Source organism: Malus sylvestris, chromosome 3, assembly GCF_916048215.2.
Source record: "Malus sylvestris chromosome 3, drMalSylv7.2, whole genome shotgun sequence".
In the NCBI taxonomy this organism is placed as follows: domain Eukaryota; kingdom Viridiplantae; phylum Streptophyta; class Magnoliopsida; order Rosales; family Rosaceae; genus Malus; species Malus sylvestris.
Genome location: NC_062262.1, coordinates 25,525,873 through 25,543,165, shown reverse-complemented (window position 1 = coordinate 25,543,165; position 17,293 = coordinate 25,525,873). Strand labels below are relative to the sequence as shown.

Below are 17,293 nucleotides of genomic sequence, written 5' to 3'. Positions count from 1 at the left end.
AATGTGTTTTAATGTTTTGAAGTAATATTTATGTGACAATGTGTGGTATGTGCAAATTTAAGAAAAAAAAAATATTTTTCTTAACGGGTCATAACGGGTCTTAATGGGTTGGGTCACTTTACCCGTTGGGTAAAGTGACCCGACCTGTTAAGGACCCGTTAAGATAACAGGTGTGACACGACACGACCCGTTAAGATAACAGGTGTTACACGAAAACGACACGAACACGACTGACACGACCCGTTTGCCAGGCCTAGTTCACTTTAACGAAAAACCACATTTTTACACTAAAAAGTCAATCCTGGTACTATTCACTTTACTCTTTATTTTGTCCTTATCATTAAAACTCAAAGTTTTCAAGCCCTTTTCATTAGTTTTCCTGTTTTTTTTATCTACTGTCTTTTGCAGTTATGTCGTTTGATTTGACAACTAATCTTTTTAGTTAATAATATTTCATTTGAATTCAAGCTCATAGTCATCTGAAAACCAAAAACACATATGTAAGGATTTGGATCAATTCTGAGACCTCAAGGCCCAAGGCCCTGTCTTCGTCAATCTAATTATGGGCTGCATCATGTTTACTCCATACCAAGCGCATTTAACACTTAATCCAATTTAGACTTAATTGAATTAATAGTCTCGTGGTGATACAATAGTACTTAATTGAATTAATAGTCTCGTGGTGATATGATAGTCGAAAAATTGCTCCAGTGGTAAAAAAAATAATAATTAAGATTTAAGCCCTTGTGCTGAAGTTTGTTTAAATTTAGGCCCAAAATTAAAAATTTTGCCAAATCTTTCTTAATTGTTAGTACATGAGGTTCACATGTGAGGCTAAAAATATAAAGTTAGCCTTACATGTAAACTTCACGTGCTAAGACCAACTCCAACCCTTGAAGTAAGTCTCAAATTTTCCCTTCTATCCCCCCTCCCACCAATTTCATTCCAACCTTTGTTCTAAAATGGGGTTAAGTGGTAGAACTAAAAAAAAGCCAAATTCCGGCCAAGATTTAGGCCAAAGTTACTAGACTGGCCCACTTGTAAGAGTGGGAAACCAGCAATTGGATATCACTTCCCCACTGATGTGCCATATTCTCCCAACTCTCCAGCGCCTGCAAGGTGGCGACCCCACCCACGTAGGTTGTGTCAGCCACTTGTTGGCAATAAAGTTGAGCCCAACGGCTCCTTTTGTGATCAACGACTCACATTCAAATGGCCGTTGGTCATCCAACGATACACATTTAATTTAGTTAATGTTGTTGTTTTATATTTATTCTTTAATAATATGGGGCTAAAAATTTAGGTTTTAAGGGTTGGAGTAGAAAAATTGTTTCTGGGTTAAAACCTAAATTTTTTGGGTAAAAAATTTTAGGTTTTACCCAAGGGTTGGAGATGGTCTAACAATTAAGGGAGAGTTTTGTTTTAGCCTCATATGTGGGCTCACGTGCTAATAATTAATGGAGAGTTAATGAAATTTTTAATTTTGAGCATAAATCTTAACAGACTTCACCACATGGGTTTAAATCCTAATTTTTTTTCACCACAGGGGCTATCTTCCGACTATGTTATTCTTACAAGAACTAATAATCCAATTAGACCTCCAATTGATTAAGTCTAATACTGTAAAACATATAAAATGAATCTCCAACAAACCAATCCACCCATGTGGATGTTTTTCTCCATTCAAAACTAGTATATGAGTATGGATATTTCAATCAAACGCATAAGGTGGATACGGGATGAGCCCCAAAATTAGCCCTTCCAGACAATTAAATTAGAAATTGGCCATTCAGATTGAATCACAATCAAGCAACAAAAGATCAAACTTAAAACAAAATTTTAACAATTCCACCAACTTTTTAGGTATTTCCCCAAGTTTGAAATCTCTAAGGCGTTTCAAACACTGCTTTGTGCGGCATAAGAAACCCAAAAACTTAATAAGAAATTCAAATCCAACAAAAAGAACCCAAATTCCAACATAAAAACTTGTTTATCCCACTTAATCACTGCCCTGAACAGAAAAACAGAAAAAGAAAAGATTTTCGCCCTACCATGTTCTGTCCCATTCCAACCTGCGTACCAACGTGCCTGTAATATGTCTAATGCACTAGATACTTATTACAGTACATCATCCATCTAATAGATACTTATTACAGTGTTACCAATTATAAGAGAAATTCTCTCGCATGCATAATCTTTTAGTTAATTTGGACTGGTGCAATTGCAATATGGCACTACGATTACTATAATTATGCAGAATGTCTCTTGTCGGGTTGTCTTGTGCAAGAATGAATCCATCTATATCAAGATTTGCCTCAATTATTAGAGATTTGGAATATACAATACGACAAATAAGCAGTGTACCCGTCTGGTTGAAGGGCAGCAACATTTTGGTCACTGTCTTTGAAAAAACAGACATGGTTCATTCAAGTCTCAAGACTCTCAAATAAAGAAGACATGCACCATAAAACAAAGAGAACTTTTCATTGAGGGATTTATCTTTGATATTTTCTGCTTGGCATTATTAGTTGTTAGGAGAGGAGGATTGGTGGGGGTCAAATCCGTATCAAGGTCCATAAGCATCATTACTCGCCGCCATTGCGGTAAAACGCTATTTGCCTAACTACCTTAAGTTATGTTGTTGGTCCATTTGTTAGATGTCAACTTTATCTTTTACTCATCATTTGACCCATCCTTCTGTTGAAGAATTGGATCTCATGTGACAAAATATCATATAGTTAATATATGAGAGTTTCTACTCTAATACCAAGGCCTTTTTTGATAGCACTAACATCTATTAAAAGTACATTAGAAAGTGTTTTTTTGGAATGTGAGCATTTTTTAACCCAATGTTTTTTTGGAATGTGAGCATTTTTTAACCCAAAAGTTAGTCTTTTCTGCCAAACTTTTCAAAAGCATTTTTAATGATCTAAATCCAATATCCGTTATTCTATAAGAACTTCCATAAGAGCAAGTCCACCGGAGTGGACTTTGCCCAGGACCCAGCACAAAAACAAGGCCAGGACCCTGTCAAATGACTCCACCCCCTCAAGTTGACTGGTACCCAGCCCGAGCTAGGCAATGGACCAGCCTAAAAGAGACTGAGCAAGAAGCCGGGCTGTTGGCCTGGCGCGTGCGCTTCACGGCGGCGTGGGGCGAGTGCCCGACAAGGTTTCAGAGGGCTGTCAACCCACTTGTGCTCTGGAGTGACGCGGCATGATCATAGCCGTTGGATTTCCAACGGCTAGTTTTTCTAGACCGTTGGATTTCCAACGGTAAAAAAAATTTAAATTTGACTTTTAAAATGGACCGTTCGATCATAGATCAACGGTCCACGTTAATTAACTAAATTAAAATTTATTAAAAAATACAGAAAAATTATTAAAAAATACAGAAAATTAAATTTTTTTTCTTCTATAAATACCTAACCCTCATCTTCCACCTTACACCACATTTCAATATTTTCTACACTTTCTACCAAAGCTTTCATATACTTTTTGTGTGAAAAAAAATACCAAACAGCTTGTGGTTGAAGAATAAAGAGTATTTGATGAGTTTATGTAATTTCATTTTAGTGTGTTTTTTTTTTATAGTTTATTTGATGAGTTTATGTAATTTTATTTTAGTGTGTTTTTTTTTTTAAGTTTATTTGATGAGTATGTAATTTTATTTTAGTGTGTATTTTTTTTAAGTTTATTTGAAATTTTATCCGAAATTGGTTAAAAATCTTATCCGAAATAAACTTAAAAAAAAAAAAAACACACCAAATAAATGCGCTGGGTGCCAGCGCATTTTTTTAGGGGTGGAGATGCCTTGGCCTATTACTATTCATTGGAGTCTGTTACTGTTCATTTGAGTAGATAAATGCGCTGGGTGCTGGCGCAAAGTCCTTAGGGATGGAATTGCTCTAAGGGCATGTAAGCTCTTGATACTATTACACTTAAAAAAAAGAGAATTTTAACGAAAAGCTCCTGGTACTGTTCACTTTAACGAAAAATCACATTTTTACACTAAAAAATCAATCCTGATATTATTCACTTTATTTTGTCTTTATCGTTAAAACTTAAAGTTTTCAAGCTCTTTTCATTAGTTTTCGTTAAAAAAATAAACGCTTCAAACTCAATACTACATAAAAAGACCATGCTTTGCACGAAAACATGACTAAAAAAAGTTTGCAACTACGAACCAATTAGAGCATAACAAATAGATAGATAATTACAGTTCTCCAATTGAGATCCTTGAAGATTTCTTTTCCCTGATTTACTAAAATAGTCCATGGTTTCTTACCCCAAAAATAAAAAGGTACTCTAAGGTTGGGAACTTGGGAGAGGCCTTAATTAAACAACGCCAAATTAAAATGCCTCTCCTCCCTTCAAACTGCTGAAACCAAGTAATGAATGGATCTGGCTCTCCTATGCCTTACTGGCAAATTTTGCTTCAGCCAAAGTCCATACACATTAAAATGCCTTCTCCAAAACAAAAAATTCAAATTCACCGGCAAACAAACGTACATGGTATAAATAAGAAAAGGCAATTCAACAGTCTGAAGTACTAGACAACCCCTCGGAATCCGACAGTATCATATACCTGAGAACCCTTATGGGAAACCATAGAGCCAGTCCTAGATAATGAGATATTGTCAATGAGATCGAAAGGATACTAGAAAACAGAGGAGAAAGACGTTCATTTCTAATTAATAATACTAACACGATAACAATAACAAGAATGAAGCACCTAAGCAGGGGCTTGGGGCTGAAAGATTATAGCTTGAATTGCTATTGCGACTACAATACAACCTAAGGCTACAGCTACATATTGTACAATACATGAATGTTGAAACTCCCCTTGCAGATTAGCTCAAGCATGCCCCCATTTTTGCACTAGGCTACCTGTATTGACACAATAACTCAGTATCGATCGTTGAAAGAGTTCGAGCATAGCAAAGGGTTACAAATTTAAAATCAGATGAAAAAGAAAATAAATTGTTTGCTCAGTTAGACGTTCTGAAACAAGGGAACACATCTATGAGGTCCAAAGCATCACAAGCTCAAAAGGCTAAGAACCCAACAATAACAGCATAAAAGAACAAATGGTATATCACACCACATCAATTTTTTTGGTGATACAAGCAGGTGAAATTCACACCACATTTTTAAATGGTTGAAAACATACCTTTTTTTCTCTCTACTAAATGATCAGAGGCAAATGAGTCGGTTAACATACAAAGTCTCAATAATTTATTATTAATGCTCTTTATTCATCAATATTTATAAAGCTACTATGCACCATTGCAATATGAAGGTAAAAAGAACACTCAATAAATAATTGTCAATGTAGTTTAATAAGTCATGCGAGAAGCCTACTCCAAATTTCAATATAATAAACCTAAATTATAATATCACAACAGTTTCACATACCTGATCAAAGAGAGCACGTTCGAGTTTCCATAACCAAGAAGAATAACCACCAAAAAAATATACATGCATAAGTGGATTACTCGGGAACAGGCTCCAATACCCCTTTAAACTCATCATAAATCCATCTGCAAATATAAAAATAAATAAATAAAATTATTAAAGAACAAGGTGAAAATATTAAGAAACAAATATCGGAATAAACAAATGGAATTATCCTACCACAAAATAGGATAAAAAACGGCTACTCATAGCAAGTCCACGTGTGCATGCATACAGTGTGTGTGTGTGTTTTTTTTGGGGGGGGGGGGGGGGGGGAAAGAGTATAGAATCTAGGCATTTGTGGAGATAACACAGTAACACACAGTAGGCAACGAATAAGTATCCCATATGATCTGTACACTTAAAGAATGAGCTCTTCCTTTAAAAGACACACACAGAGAAATTATTTCTTTCTGTGCCATGTAAGAACTAAAGAGCCTTACTTGCACAGGAAGAGTGGTCGTAATTCATTATTTGCCTCATGTCCTAACTGGCTCTGTCTTTCAGTTTCTACACTGAACTTAGCAGGAGAAAGAACTTCACAAGGACCACGAATCAAACCAGCCATTACATTGCTATCATAATTAGACTCATAGACCTGTAACACAAACAAAGAAAAAATATTAACTACCATATGGATGTTGTAATATTGTACTCTACATGTCAATACAAAATGGGAGTGAGAGGCCTTTAGATCACCAGAGTGTTAAATGGAATGGCACCATACATAGTACCATTATATAGATATATTATATTGGTGCATGTGTTCGCAATCATGTCCACCACGACAAAATCAGTAGTCCTATTCCACTAGTCAACTGATATGCCAACCACTGAATTTTAATGTTGATATGAACATCTTACAACAGAGAGAAATACATAGAACAGTACCTTTTTGGTCATCTCATAGAACAGTATACGTAAAGGAAAAAATGTTTACCTCATTGCTTTCAGGTGTAGATGGGCGACCAACGTTCTCTGGTAAGTCACCAGGAAAGTAGCACCTGTTGACAATAGCCCACTTTGACCCAGTTTTTCTATCCTCCCACATGGACTGCAATGAAATTACAAAGTTCATTACAACCCTTCTAATATAAAGAAAAAACTCGATATAATCATAAACAGATGAAAATGTTTCTAAAACAAACAATAAGTGATTCCACTAGACTTGGTGACCAAAAACAATGGACGACTCTATTCCAAAGATTAATTTCAGTAACATCATGTAATTCTCCAAAATGCTACTACTGACGTATCAAGGGATGCTTAATAATTCACTTACCTGAAGCTTCAAGGGTATCAATTTTCCATGACTAGACTGGAAAAGGGCATGATCTCGCAGTTGATAAGTTACCCCATCAATGCAACAAGTATGATAATATATTTTTTCATCACCACCTTGAACTGCATCGCCAATCCATTTAACAGCTTTCAAGCCATCTGAAAAAAAACCGAAATGCTCTAGAGACCTACCACTAACTACAGAAATTTCACAAGTATTTGCTTGTGCACCACTTTGGTCATTTTGTTTGATGTCATATCTCAAAGAGGAGCCAGAGTTTCCTACAGAGTGAGAAGCATCTGGGTCTTCCAATGCAGAATTCTGGTCATGGAATATCATTGATGGAACTTCTGAAGAGTTCGGCAGCCCAGCACCGTCCACAACTTGTGTGTTGGAAGGGGGTTGGGAATGATTGGACTTATCAGTATCTTTGTTGGAAAATTCAGCAGAAGCTTCTGGTTTTGATTCAAAATGTATCTCTTCAACTCTAGATGATTCAGTAGTTTCTTTTGGTTCAACAGGACGCTCTGCTTTTGAATCAGAAGGTCTCTCTTCAACTCTAGATGATTCAGTAGTTTCTTTTGGTTCAGCAAGAGGATCTGTTTTTGATTCAGCAGGAAGCTCCACTTTTGATTCAGAAGGAGGTTCTGCTTTTGATCCAGGTATCTCTTCAACTCTAAATGATCCAGTAGTTTCTTTTGGTTCAGCAGGAGGCTCTGCTTTTGATTCAGCAGGGCACTCCGCTTTTGATTCAGCAGCAGGTTCTGCTTTTGATTCAGAAGGTCTCTCTTCAACTCCAGATGATTCAGTAGTTTCTTTTGGTTCAAGAGGAGGCTCTACTTTTGATTCAGCAGGATGCTCCGCTTTTGATTCAGCAGGATGCTCCACTTTTGACTCAGCAGGAGATTCTGCAATTGATTCAGAATCTTCAACTCTAGATGATTCAGTAGTTTCTTTTGGTTCAGAAGGAGGGTCTGATTTTGATTCAGAACATTTCTCCTCAGATCTTTCACTTAACGGGTAACTTCCAGAAAGAGGTTTCTCATCCATATTTTTACTGCTTGATACGAGATTCTTCCGTTGAGATTCTTTTGCAGTTAAAATCCTTAGATCTGGTGCTGACTCAATGTGATTGCTGCCCCCACCACCTATACCAGCAGTATTCTGCAAAACAGAACTTCCATTTGCAGCTATCTTCGGCTGGTTGACCTTTGGATCTAAATTTTCCAGTTTATTCTCCGAGGACGTTTGAACTCCAGCTGTGTTAGAAGGGACTTTTACTTGTATATTACTTCTCATCACACGTCCATACTTCGGAGGCAAAGGCTTTCCATTGCTCAGTGACAGGCATCTCATGCAGTGCCACTCACCTCTAGGAATTCCTCTCTGGTTAGATGACTGTGCACACATTATGTGATATCCTCTCTCACACGCATCACAAATAAGAACATTATCCACCTCATTGATCGTAAGCTGGCAACTCTGGCAAGTCAAAGTCTTACTCATGTAATCCCTTGACGGAGGAATCCATGGAGGATGATCAGGAAGCTGTGGTTGTAATAATTTCTGAATAACTTTTGCAATTTCATTGTGATTATTAGAAAGCGAGGGAGTTTTAACGAAGTGCATCTGTTGCAAAGGCTGATGTACAACGGGTAGATTTCCAGAAGCTGATTGAGAGACAAATGGTTTAGTATTCTGATTCCGCGCAGCTACAGGAGTCATCTGTTGCATACTGATACCAGTACTTCCGTCAACTTTGACAGGTGTATAGTTTGGCACCTTGTGTTCTGGTCCACTTTTAGCAGATTGAGCTTGCACTGACCAAGCTGGAGCATTCACTGGTGGATGTGGATGATTTGCAAATGAAGTTGCTGCACATGGAAAATATGGTGTAAATACTTACATAGGCAGAGAGGAGATAGAATTAGTAGTAATGATGTAAAAAATTCCAAAAAAGATACCTTTCCGTACAAGTAAGGTTAAAGGACATCAATTACCTTGTACTTGAAATGCATAAGAAGACACATTTGCATTTGGTCCTCCATCTGATCTGAACTGTGCTCTTTCAACTTTAGGCACATTTGGGGAAGAAGAATCCCTTCCTAGATGACTGCTAGGAAAACCACTAGACACCATGGATGCTCTAACATCATTGTTGGGAAACTGATACTGTGTAGGTGCGGGAGTTGCTGTAGATGCATGAAAAAGAGATGGAGAAACAGGGAAACCTCCTGAGGAAATTGGTGCATGACTTGGTTTGCTTGTAGGAATCATATGAACGTTATGTGGCATCCCATGGGTTTCAGCCGCTGCATTTAAGCTTGTTTTTAATGGGTGAGATGGATGTGCAGCAGGTTGAGCTTGTGCAGAGAATTTCTTGGATTCTTCCATCTAGAAAAGAATTTCAAGTTCAGAAAAAAAACATTGTACAGACTCCAAAAAATCCTAAATTGGTTGTTCGGCAGCCTTATATGCTGTAATATGGCATCAGCCACAATGTCAATAACTTCTTGGTCGAATGACTTTAAACTTCACAACTAGCTACTATTCCAAACACTAGCACACCCGCTTACAGAACTCTGATATTTTTTTGAATAAAAATGAAACCTTTCAGTATAACTGAGGACTATCACTATGCAGTTAAGTGCATATATACTCATGATGAAGGTAACCAACAAGCCCAACATATTCTTCCATCTAGAAAATGAATTTCAAATTCAGAAAAAATAGTTTTACACAGTCCAAAAAAATCCTAAATTGATAGTTTGGAACAATCATCTGCTGTAATATGGCAGTATCCATAAAATGTCAAAGACAACTTCTTGGTCGAATGACTTTAAACTTCACAACTAGATACTAATCCAAACATTAGCACACCGCTTAGTATAACCGAGGACTATCACTATGCAGTTAACTGCATATAAACTCATGATGAAAGTAACCAACAAGCCCAACATGTTCACATCGACTAAGCCAAATAGCTCCACCGTGTCCAATTAAGAAATCATAACAAAAAATGCTTCCTCCCTTAATTTCTCAAAAACCATGCAAATATACCTTAAACGCATACAAAATCAAAACGCCAAACCATATGAACTATATTATTATCAGTCCATTAGGAACAATTTATAATTCAGAATTAAAAGTTTCTTTCTTTTTTTGTTCAACACTTTCCCACCAACCAAAAAACAAATCATACAAATCTAGACTAAACCCTACCCAACAATCTCCAAACTCAAAATCAAACCATATCCAATCAAACAATTGAGTCCTTACCTTCCTCTTCGTCTGCGAAAACTTCTCGGCAATCGTCAACTTGGGACCCCGGAACCCTAATCTCTGCTCCTTAAGCTTAGCATTAAGCCCCAAATCCTCAATCACAGCGCCAATTGCATCCCTGCCCACTATATCCTTAGGCGCCAAACCTTCACACAGTTCCACCAGCTTCGACCTAGCTTCCCCCATAAGCCCAATCTCCGGCTCCGTGGGCTTCTTCCCCCCTCGAATCTTGGCCATGGTTGACAAGGCCAGCACAATCTCCGCCACTCTCCTCAGATCCTTCTCCGAATTGGGTCCCAATCTGGGCTTCTTGTTCAACTGGGTCCCCAATTCTCCTTGTCCTCCATTCTCAATCGGCCTCTTTTCCCCAATTGAGACCTCCGGCGGGGGCGGCTGAGTGGGCTCGGCGTTCAGGGGTGGATCCATAATTAAGGCGCTGGGAGAGGGGAGCCCCTAGACGACGCCGTTTTAGGCGCAGAGGAAAGGGAGCTCAAAGAGAGACAGAAGGCGAGAGAGAAACCCTAGAGAGGCCAGAGGGACGGAGAGGCTTAGCCGTTGGGCGGGTTGGGGGATTTGAAAGGGCGAAAATTTTGTGAGGGAGAAACCGAGAAAGAATAAAGCTTTTTTGGCGGGTAAATTTGAGGGTTTTTTTTTGGGTGAGTGATTAAAATTTGATAATATGGTGAGTTTGCGAGCGAGTTAGAGAGAGAGATTTGGGTTTCAATTCAATGGGGGAACGAGTGAGTGAGTGGACGAGCAGAGAGAGATTTAGAGAGAGAAAGAGTAGAGAGAGAGAGACAGAGGGGGTTCTTTCGTCTTTTAGGCATGCATGCACCGTGGGCCTTGGATATATAAAGACTCGTTTGCTTAAGCGAAACCGGTTATAAATGGAAACGCGTTAGAGTTTTTGGGCTGTCCTATCTAGTTTTAGAGGCTTTTCTTTTGTCACACATCTATTCTAGAGTTACACTCATTAGGCCCTTTATCTAAAGAGATCTGAACCATTTATTTTGTAAGTCTCGGTTCATAGATCATCTTTGTAAAAATTTAATTTAATCCAAAATCATTTGCTTATTTAATTACCACAACAAAATTTCATTATTTCTTATAAAACAAAGTGTTCGTCAATTTCTTTGAACTCAATTGGATGTCTCAAATATTTTCGATTTGGATAATATTTTGCAAGGATGATCTATGAGGTCCAACTTAAAAAATAGACAGTTCAGATCGTTGAAGTTCGATGTGGTGTGAGTCTCATAACTAATCCTCACTTTTAAAAAATAAAATAAAAAATAAACAAATAAAGGGTGTAAAATTTGGCTCTTCAAGAATTACGAAAGAACTCCTTAAAATATCTTGTGACCTCCGGCTACGAAAGAATGCTCTTCGAGATAATTTTAAATATGGTTATGCACCCACACTCAACCTCCAATTTCCATTCATCTCCTTCTCTAGTGTTGACTCTCTTTAATAAGAATTGTCATCTGCATTTTTTAGTACCAATATTCCTAGATTCCTTCTCTTGTTTCTATTTGCATCAGAATTTTGATCATTTGTATCAGATTTCCCAAATGTGAATTTATATTTGCCATGTCTCTCACATGCAAATATTATTTGAGGTATCCTCACCTTCATCAAACCCCTCACGCATCAAACCTCTTGACAACAATAATCATGTTATTCTTTTTTTTTTCTTTTTTTTTTTGGGTGCGAGTCTATTTGGACCTTAAGAAATTATTTTGGGTGCGAGTCTGTTTGGAGATTATATACTTCTGGATACTCCCCCTTAGTTTAACATAACTTCCAAATGAGAACTACAAGCATCGCATATGATAGTTAGGCATACCAATTCCTCGGACAAGCTTCTGGAAGGTTAACTTCGGTAGTGGCGTCGTGTAGAGGTCGGGAAGGTTGTTTGGGATCGGCTTGCATGACTTCAATATCCTGATGCTTTACTGATGTAAATGTGGACACAATAGGTCTTTGGTGTTGACTTCGTTGATGTATTATGTTTTGGTCGAGTGGATACATGCGGCATAGTCTTCATGGATCATCGTTGGGACTCAACGATGGATGAAAACACAGCAAGTACTTCGAATATGCTCAACAAGAACTCCTAACCATGTTTCACTTGTAGCATAATGAAGTAAGGTGAGTCTTGGAATGATTTGAAGATTTCGCAACTAAGGTCATATCGTGGACCTTCAAGATATTGTGATATCCCTAACGGTAAAGACATAACCATTTGGGGATTTTGCCTTGTGCGGGTTTGATAAGTAACATGCGTCAGCATAACAAACAAGACAAGTATCATTCCAAGGATTAGAGGGGTTGGATCCGCTCGAGATGCGTTGGGATTTTCCCTTGTAGTACCTTCAGGGTACGTCTTTAATACCAATTCAGTGGTTGTGTGTAGGCGCGGTGCTACATTTTACCAATAGATTAATCGCGAATGAGATGTCCTGTCTAAATACAATAAGCTAAGTACAACAAAGCGCAAAGTTAAACTTAGATATGGAATTTTGGATTCCATAACCTCTTCAAGGGTCTCATTTGCATATAACGTATGGACAATCATAGGTATACTCAAAGGTAACATATTCGAGGTGGAGTTTGACTGGTAGACCAAAATACCATCAGAACAATGCTTGAACTTCAGGTCAAAGCATAAACGAGTTTTCCTAATATCATTCATCTCAAATTCCATCTTCAGGTGCGAGGCAGTTTTCTCAAGCTCTTCCAGAATCTTAGTAAGATGTATGTCAACGACATAAACTGTAACTCTAGCAATTTGGAATAAGACTTTATAGTTTAACACGCAAGGGCATAATACATCCCTGATTGATCAAATAATCACTTAGACGGGTATACCACATCCGTCAGATTGTAAGTGAACGCCTCAAACAAGTTAAGAGGGTGTTCCATGGTTTTGGAACTATTTGAACCCATCTATGTAATTCTTCGAGAACTTACGTGTAAATATTCGTATCTATATCCCCATGGAGAAAATACTAACCACATTTCATAATGTTGCTATCAATCATAGGACATTTTGAGAGAAACCTTGCACCATAAGGCGTGCATCATATCACACTATTTCATTCATCTCATAACGCTTCCTTTCCCACTTGTAACATAACAAGGTTACCTTGGGCAGTGTAGGAACGATATGTCAAATACACATTTTGGTAAGGAATTTGACCTAGATTGTAATTTCAGTTGTCTAATTAGTTTTACATTGTCACTTAATCAACGGAACACTGTTCGATATCGTCGCTTTTTATTTATGTCGGTAGCTACCATATAAGTGAAAACATCATCGATGGTAATTTCATTTCAATTCCATTTTCTCATTCAAACTAGTATACTGGACCAAGAACTTTAAGTCTCGGGAGTAATCTGGATTAATCTCATGAGATGAAAATGATTTAAGATAGCGATCGAGTTTAGATTCATTGTTGTACCATGTCTTCCTCTTCCAGGGAGGTAAATCCTACAAACCGAGTGACCTGTCGTGGTCCAATTCAAGACACATTGATTGGCTATCTGCCAGTGCACTAGATTATCCAACAGAAGCGGCACACTCTTTATGGATGTTGACTCGATGTCTATTAAGTACGTCTATCCTTGCAGGCATGTTTGCAGTTGGTATATGATCTCGTCACTTTAGCTAGATCAGAGGAATGCGTCTGGAGCAATATTCTGAAAGCTAGAATTTATCGCACTTGCTTATCACACTTGTGCGGTATGGGGATTGAGATGAGACATAGTGGGCAACGTCCATGCAAATTCGCATCGTTCTACAGGAATGTTAACGTTCTTATCTCCCCTTAACGGCGGGAAAACTGTCTTATTAATGTGACAACCCACAAATGAGAGGTAAAGAGATCGCATGCAAGGTCTCGAAGAGAGCTAGTGTGAAAGAGAATCATAATTAACAAAGATTCACATCCTTATTTGAAGACCCAGGTTGGTATGTTGCGGCAGCACAACTTGGCACATAGAATGCTCACCCAAATACGTAAATACAAAAATCGTTAGGTTCGTACCTAGTAACCAACTGTAATGTCAAATAGGTTGGGTGGCAATGGGCCTCAAGGCGGACCAAAATAAATGTGTACAAGAGTGCATAGCCCTAGGCAAAAATCGAAAACTTGGTACATTTACCAAAATCCGGACGATCATTTAAATTGCGCCTTATGATCACTAGACGAGGCTATTTGGGGTGAACATGCGAATTCGATGTTCAATTATAAACCCAAAATACATCCAATACTTTATCGAAAACCGTCGATGTAAACTCTCCGACATTATCCAGTCCCCCAAACTTTAAGGGATAAGTAGGGTGGTGAACCCTTAATCGGCCAAGAAGTTTAGCAGCAATGTGTGTGGACTATATGTGACCAGTTTGTCGATTCATCAACCAAAACCATAAGTATTTATATGGTCCGCATTTTGGTTGTGTTGATGCATAAAATCAGCGAGGACTTTGGTACAACAGAAAATGTTAAGTTTGTGACCTTCACTAGATTGCTCCGGTCTCTAGTATGGATAAGTAAGTAAATGGATAGGGATAGGGAAGCAAACACAAGATGTACGTGGTTCACCCAGATTGGCTACGTCCATGGAGTAGAGGAGTTCTCATTAATTATGAAGGGTTTACACAAGTACATAGGTTCAAACTCTCATTTAGTGAGTACTAGTGAATGATTTAGTACAAATGACATTCAAAAATATTATGAGAGAATGATCTCTATTTATAGAAGGGAGTTTCTAGTTTCATTCTGACATTGACACGTGTCGTGTTGTGATTGGCTTCTGATGTTGACATGTATCATGCTATGATTGGCTTCTGATGTCGACACGTGTTGCGCTGTGATTGGCCTCCTGGTTAGAGGGAAACTCTTTGGGCTCCTTGATGGTATAACGTTGACCGGTGCTAAGTAGTTTCGGGATTGGTCAAGTATGGTACAAACAGTGTTCCCTTAAGTTCCCGAGTGAGGGAAGCTCCTCGATTGGGGACTTGCAAGATCCAAGCTATTGAGTAATCACGAAACTTCTAAGTATCGAAGTGTGGTATCATTTTCACTTGCCTTATCTGTCTCATATATAGATGTGGCATCTTCTCTGGAAGTACTTTTCCTCCATCCAAATGTGGTATCTTTAACCGATGAAGATGTACAAGGTAATGTATCAATTTCACTTGAAGCTTACTTATAGTTTCGGGCTTGTTCAAGTGCGATACCAACCCTATAGTAGGAGTCCCCCAAGTTGTCGAGCTAGAAGATTTGCCGAAGGAGGTAACAGACAAGGTAAGCAATCAGACTTCCAAGCAAGCAACCTGGATCAGAGGTTCGACTTCGGCTTCCGGTTGATTGTTCCCCTTCTCCTTGTGTCATAAACAGCAACAAGGATAAGGAGAAGCAAATGGAGAAGAGATGATATGAGATACTTTTGCTTTTGAAGAAGTAACTTTCCACATGCTTATTCTTGAATTGGGCTGGAGGGTTTTCTGGTTTTCTCCAGAGTATAAGGCCGACTTAAGAATTTGAGGGTTAAAACAAATCCATCAAATCTAGAGTACGTTCGACCCTGATGATATAGGATACTTTTGCTGTTGACAAAGTATTGGATGTATCGGCACATGTTCTGTTATGCTTGTCTCCACATGCTTCTTTGTATCCTTCTTACTTGCCCTATATGTTCCTCATGCAGATGTGGTATATTCTCTGGAAGCATAAGATGTTGAAGATGAGTACTCAAGAGCAATGCCAGGTAAGTAATCAGGAAAGGGGTTCCAAGCAATCAGTTCCTGACTGGAAGCTTGATTCCAAGTGTTGACTGATTGCTCTCTTTCTCATTGTCTTACAGGTAAGAACAAGGCCAAAGGAAAAGACAGGGAAAAGTATGATATGGGATACTCTTGCTTTTAACCCTGATGATATGAGATACTCTTGCCCTGGTGTGGCTTGTTTGCAGAGGTATTATCGGGAGGAAAAGAAGTTGAGTATTTCGAGAGACTCTGCTGAGAGTGCCCTCTTGGATGTGAAGAAAAGTTGAGCATTTTTTTTTATTTGCAGGTCTGCCTGGCTATGGAGGGTGGAGGTCGACATATATAGGAGTCTCCCTAACAACAAGTAGTAGTGCTATTTCTTTACCCTTCTTGGTCATAGCAATGTAGTGGGAGCTGCAAGCTTCACGTGTTTTAATTTTGTCAGAGCACTTTGAAAAAGTGGTATGTGGTATCTGGAAAGCTGATGTTGCGTGTGAAGATTGCAGACAAGCTTTATCCAAGGAAATCTAGCTCTCGAAGTTCGGAGAGCGGTGCCTCTTCGATTTTCGAACAAGCAATCCTGTCGGAGATCTGGCTTTCAAGATTCAGAGAACGGTGCTGCTTCGATTTTTGAGAAAGCAATCCTGTTGGGAGTTTGACTCTTGAGATTCGGAGAGCAGTGTCTCTTCGATTTTTAAGAAAGTAATCCTGTTGGGAGTCTGGCTCTCGAGATTCGGAGGGCGATGCCTCTTCGATTTTTGAGCACGTAATCCTATTGGGAGTCTGGCTCTCGAGATTCAAAGAGCGGTGCCTCTTCGATTTTTAAGAAAGTAATCCTGTTGGGAGTATGACTCTTGAGATTCAGAGAGTAGTATCTCTTCGATTTTTTAGAAAGTAATCCTGTTGGGAGTTTGGCTCTCGAGATTCAGAGGGTGATGCCTCTTTGATTTTTGAGCAAGCAATCTTGTTGAGAGTGTTTTCTCGAATGTGAGTAAAGGTTGGGCATTTTTGCCAATCTGCCTTGCCACGGAACACGGAGGTTGACACACATTGAGACTTTCTAGTTATCAAGCAGTGGTGCTGTTCCTTTACCCTTGTGGGTAATAGTAGGGTAGCTGGACCTTCAAATTTATGTGTCTAAACTTTGTCAGAGATCTTTGGCAAAGGTATCTGTGGTACCCGAGGAGCTGATGTTGCGTGTGGAAAGTAGTGCCTCTTTGGAATCCGGAGAGTGGTGCTTCTTCGATTTTTGAACCAACGACCTTGTTGCCCTTTCTTTTATAAAGGCACCATTTGTGTGCAAGAAGTACATTCAGAGAGTTATTGCTTGTAGGAATTTTCCCCTTACTTTAGAGATTTATTCCACCTCATTTCTCCTTCATCATTTCTGAGAATGTCTAGCCCATCCGACCGTCGTTTTGACTTGAACTTTGGTGAAGAGGCAGCCATGCCTTCTCAAGACAACATATGGCGCCCATCATTCTTATCCCTTACTGGTCA

The 17,293-nt window shown here is 38.7% G+C and overlaps 1 protein-coding gene across 2 annotated transcripts; it reads right to left on the bottom strand.

The window, feature by feature from the left end:
* Positions 1 to 4,490: 4,490 nt before the first annotated feature.
* LOC126614478 (uncharacterized) lies at positions 4,491 to 10,831 on the bottom strand. 2 transcript variants are annotated; one of them, XR_007620399.1, is made up of 7 exons: positions 10,018 to 10,831; positions 8,739 to 9,132; positions 6,739 to 8,612; positions 6,397 to 6,510; positions 5,900 to 6,054; positions 5,418 to 5,542; positions 4,491 to 4,889 (listed from the first exon to the last, which is right to left on the bottom strand). XR_007620399.1 is itself a non-coding variant. In XM_050282154.1 (6 exons), the coding sequence occupies exons 1-6, from the start codon at positions 10,444 to 10,446 to the stop codon at positions 5,494 to 5,496; spliced, it is 3,015 nt and encodes a 1,004-aa protein (XP_050138111.1). In that variant the 5' UTR covers positions 10,447 to 10,831; the 3' UTR covers positions 5,415 to 5,493. The 2 variants fall into 2 exon arrangements, 1 of the variants encoding a protein (XP_050138111.1); XM_050282154.1 differs by lacking the exon at positions 4,491 to 4,889 and having other exon boundaries at positions 5,415 to 5,542.
* Between the last annotated feature and the right edge of the window lie 6,462 nt (positions 10,832 to 17,293).

What these genes read in the sequence shown, in the direction of transcription:
- LOC126614478 (XM_050282154.1), bottom strand. Translation starts at nt 10,446, where the DNA reads ATGGATCCACCCCTGAACGCCGAGCCCACTCAGCCGCCCCCGCCGGAG. An exon ending in TGATACCCTTGAAGCTTCAG is followed by an intron (nt 6,511 to 6,738) that starts GTAAGTGAATTA and finishes ATTTCATTGCAG; the next exon opens with TCCATGTGGGAGGATAGAAA. An exon ending in CTACACCTGAAAGCAATGAG is followed by an intron (nt 6,055 to 6,396) that starts GTAAACATTTTT and finishes TTTGTGTTACAG; the next exon opens with GTCTATGAGTCTAATTATGA.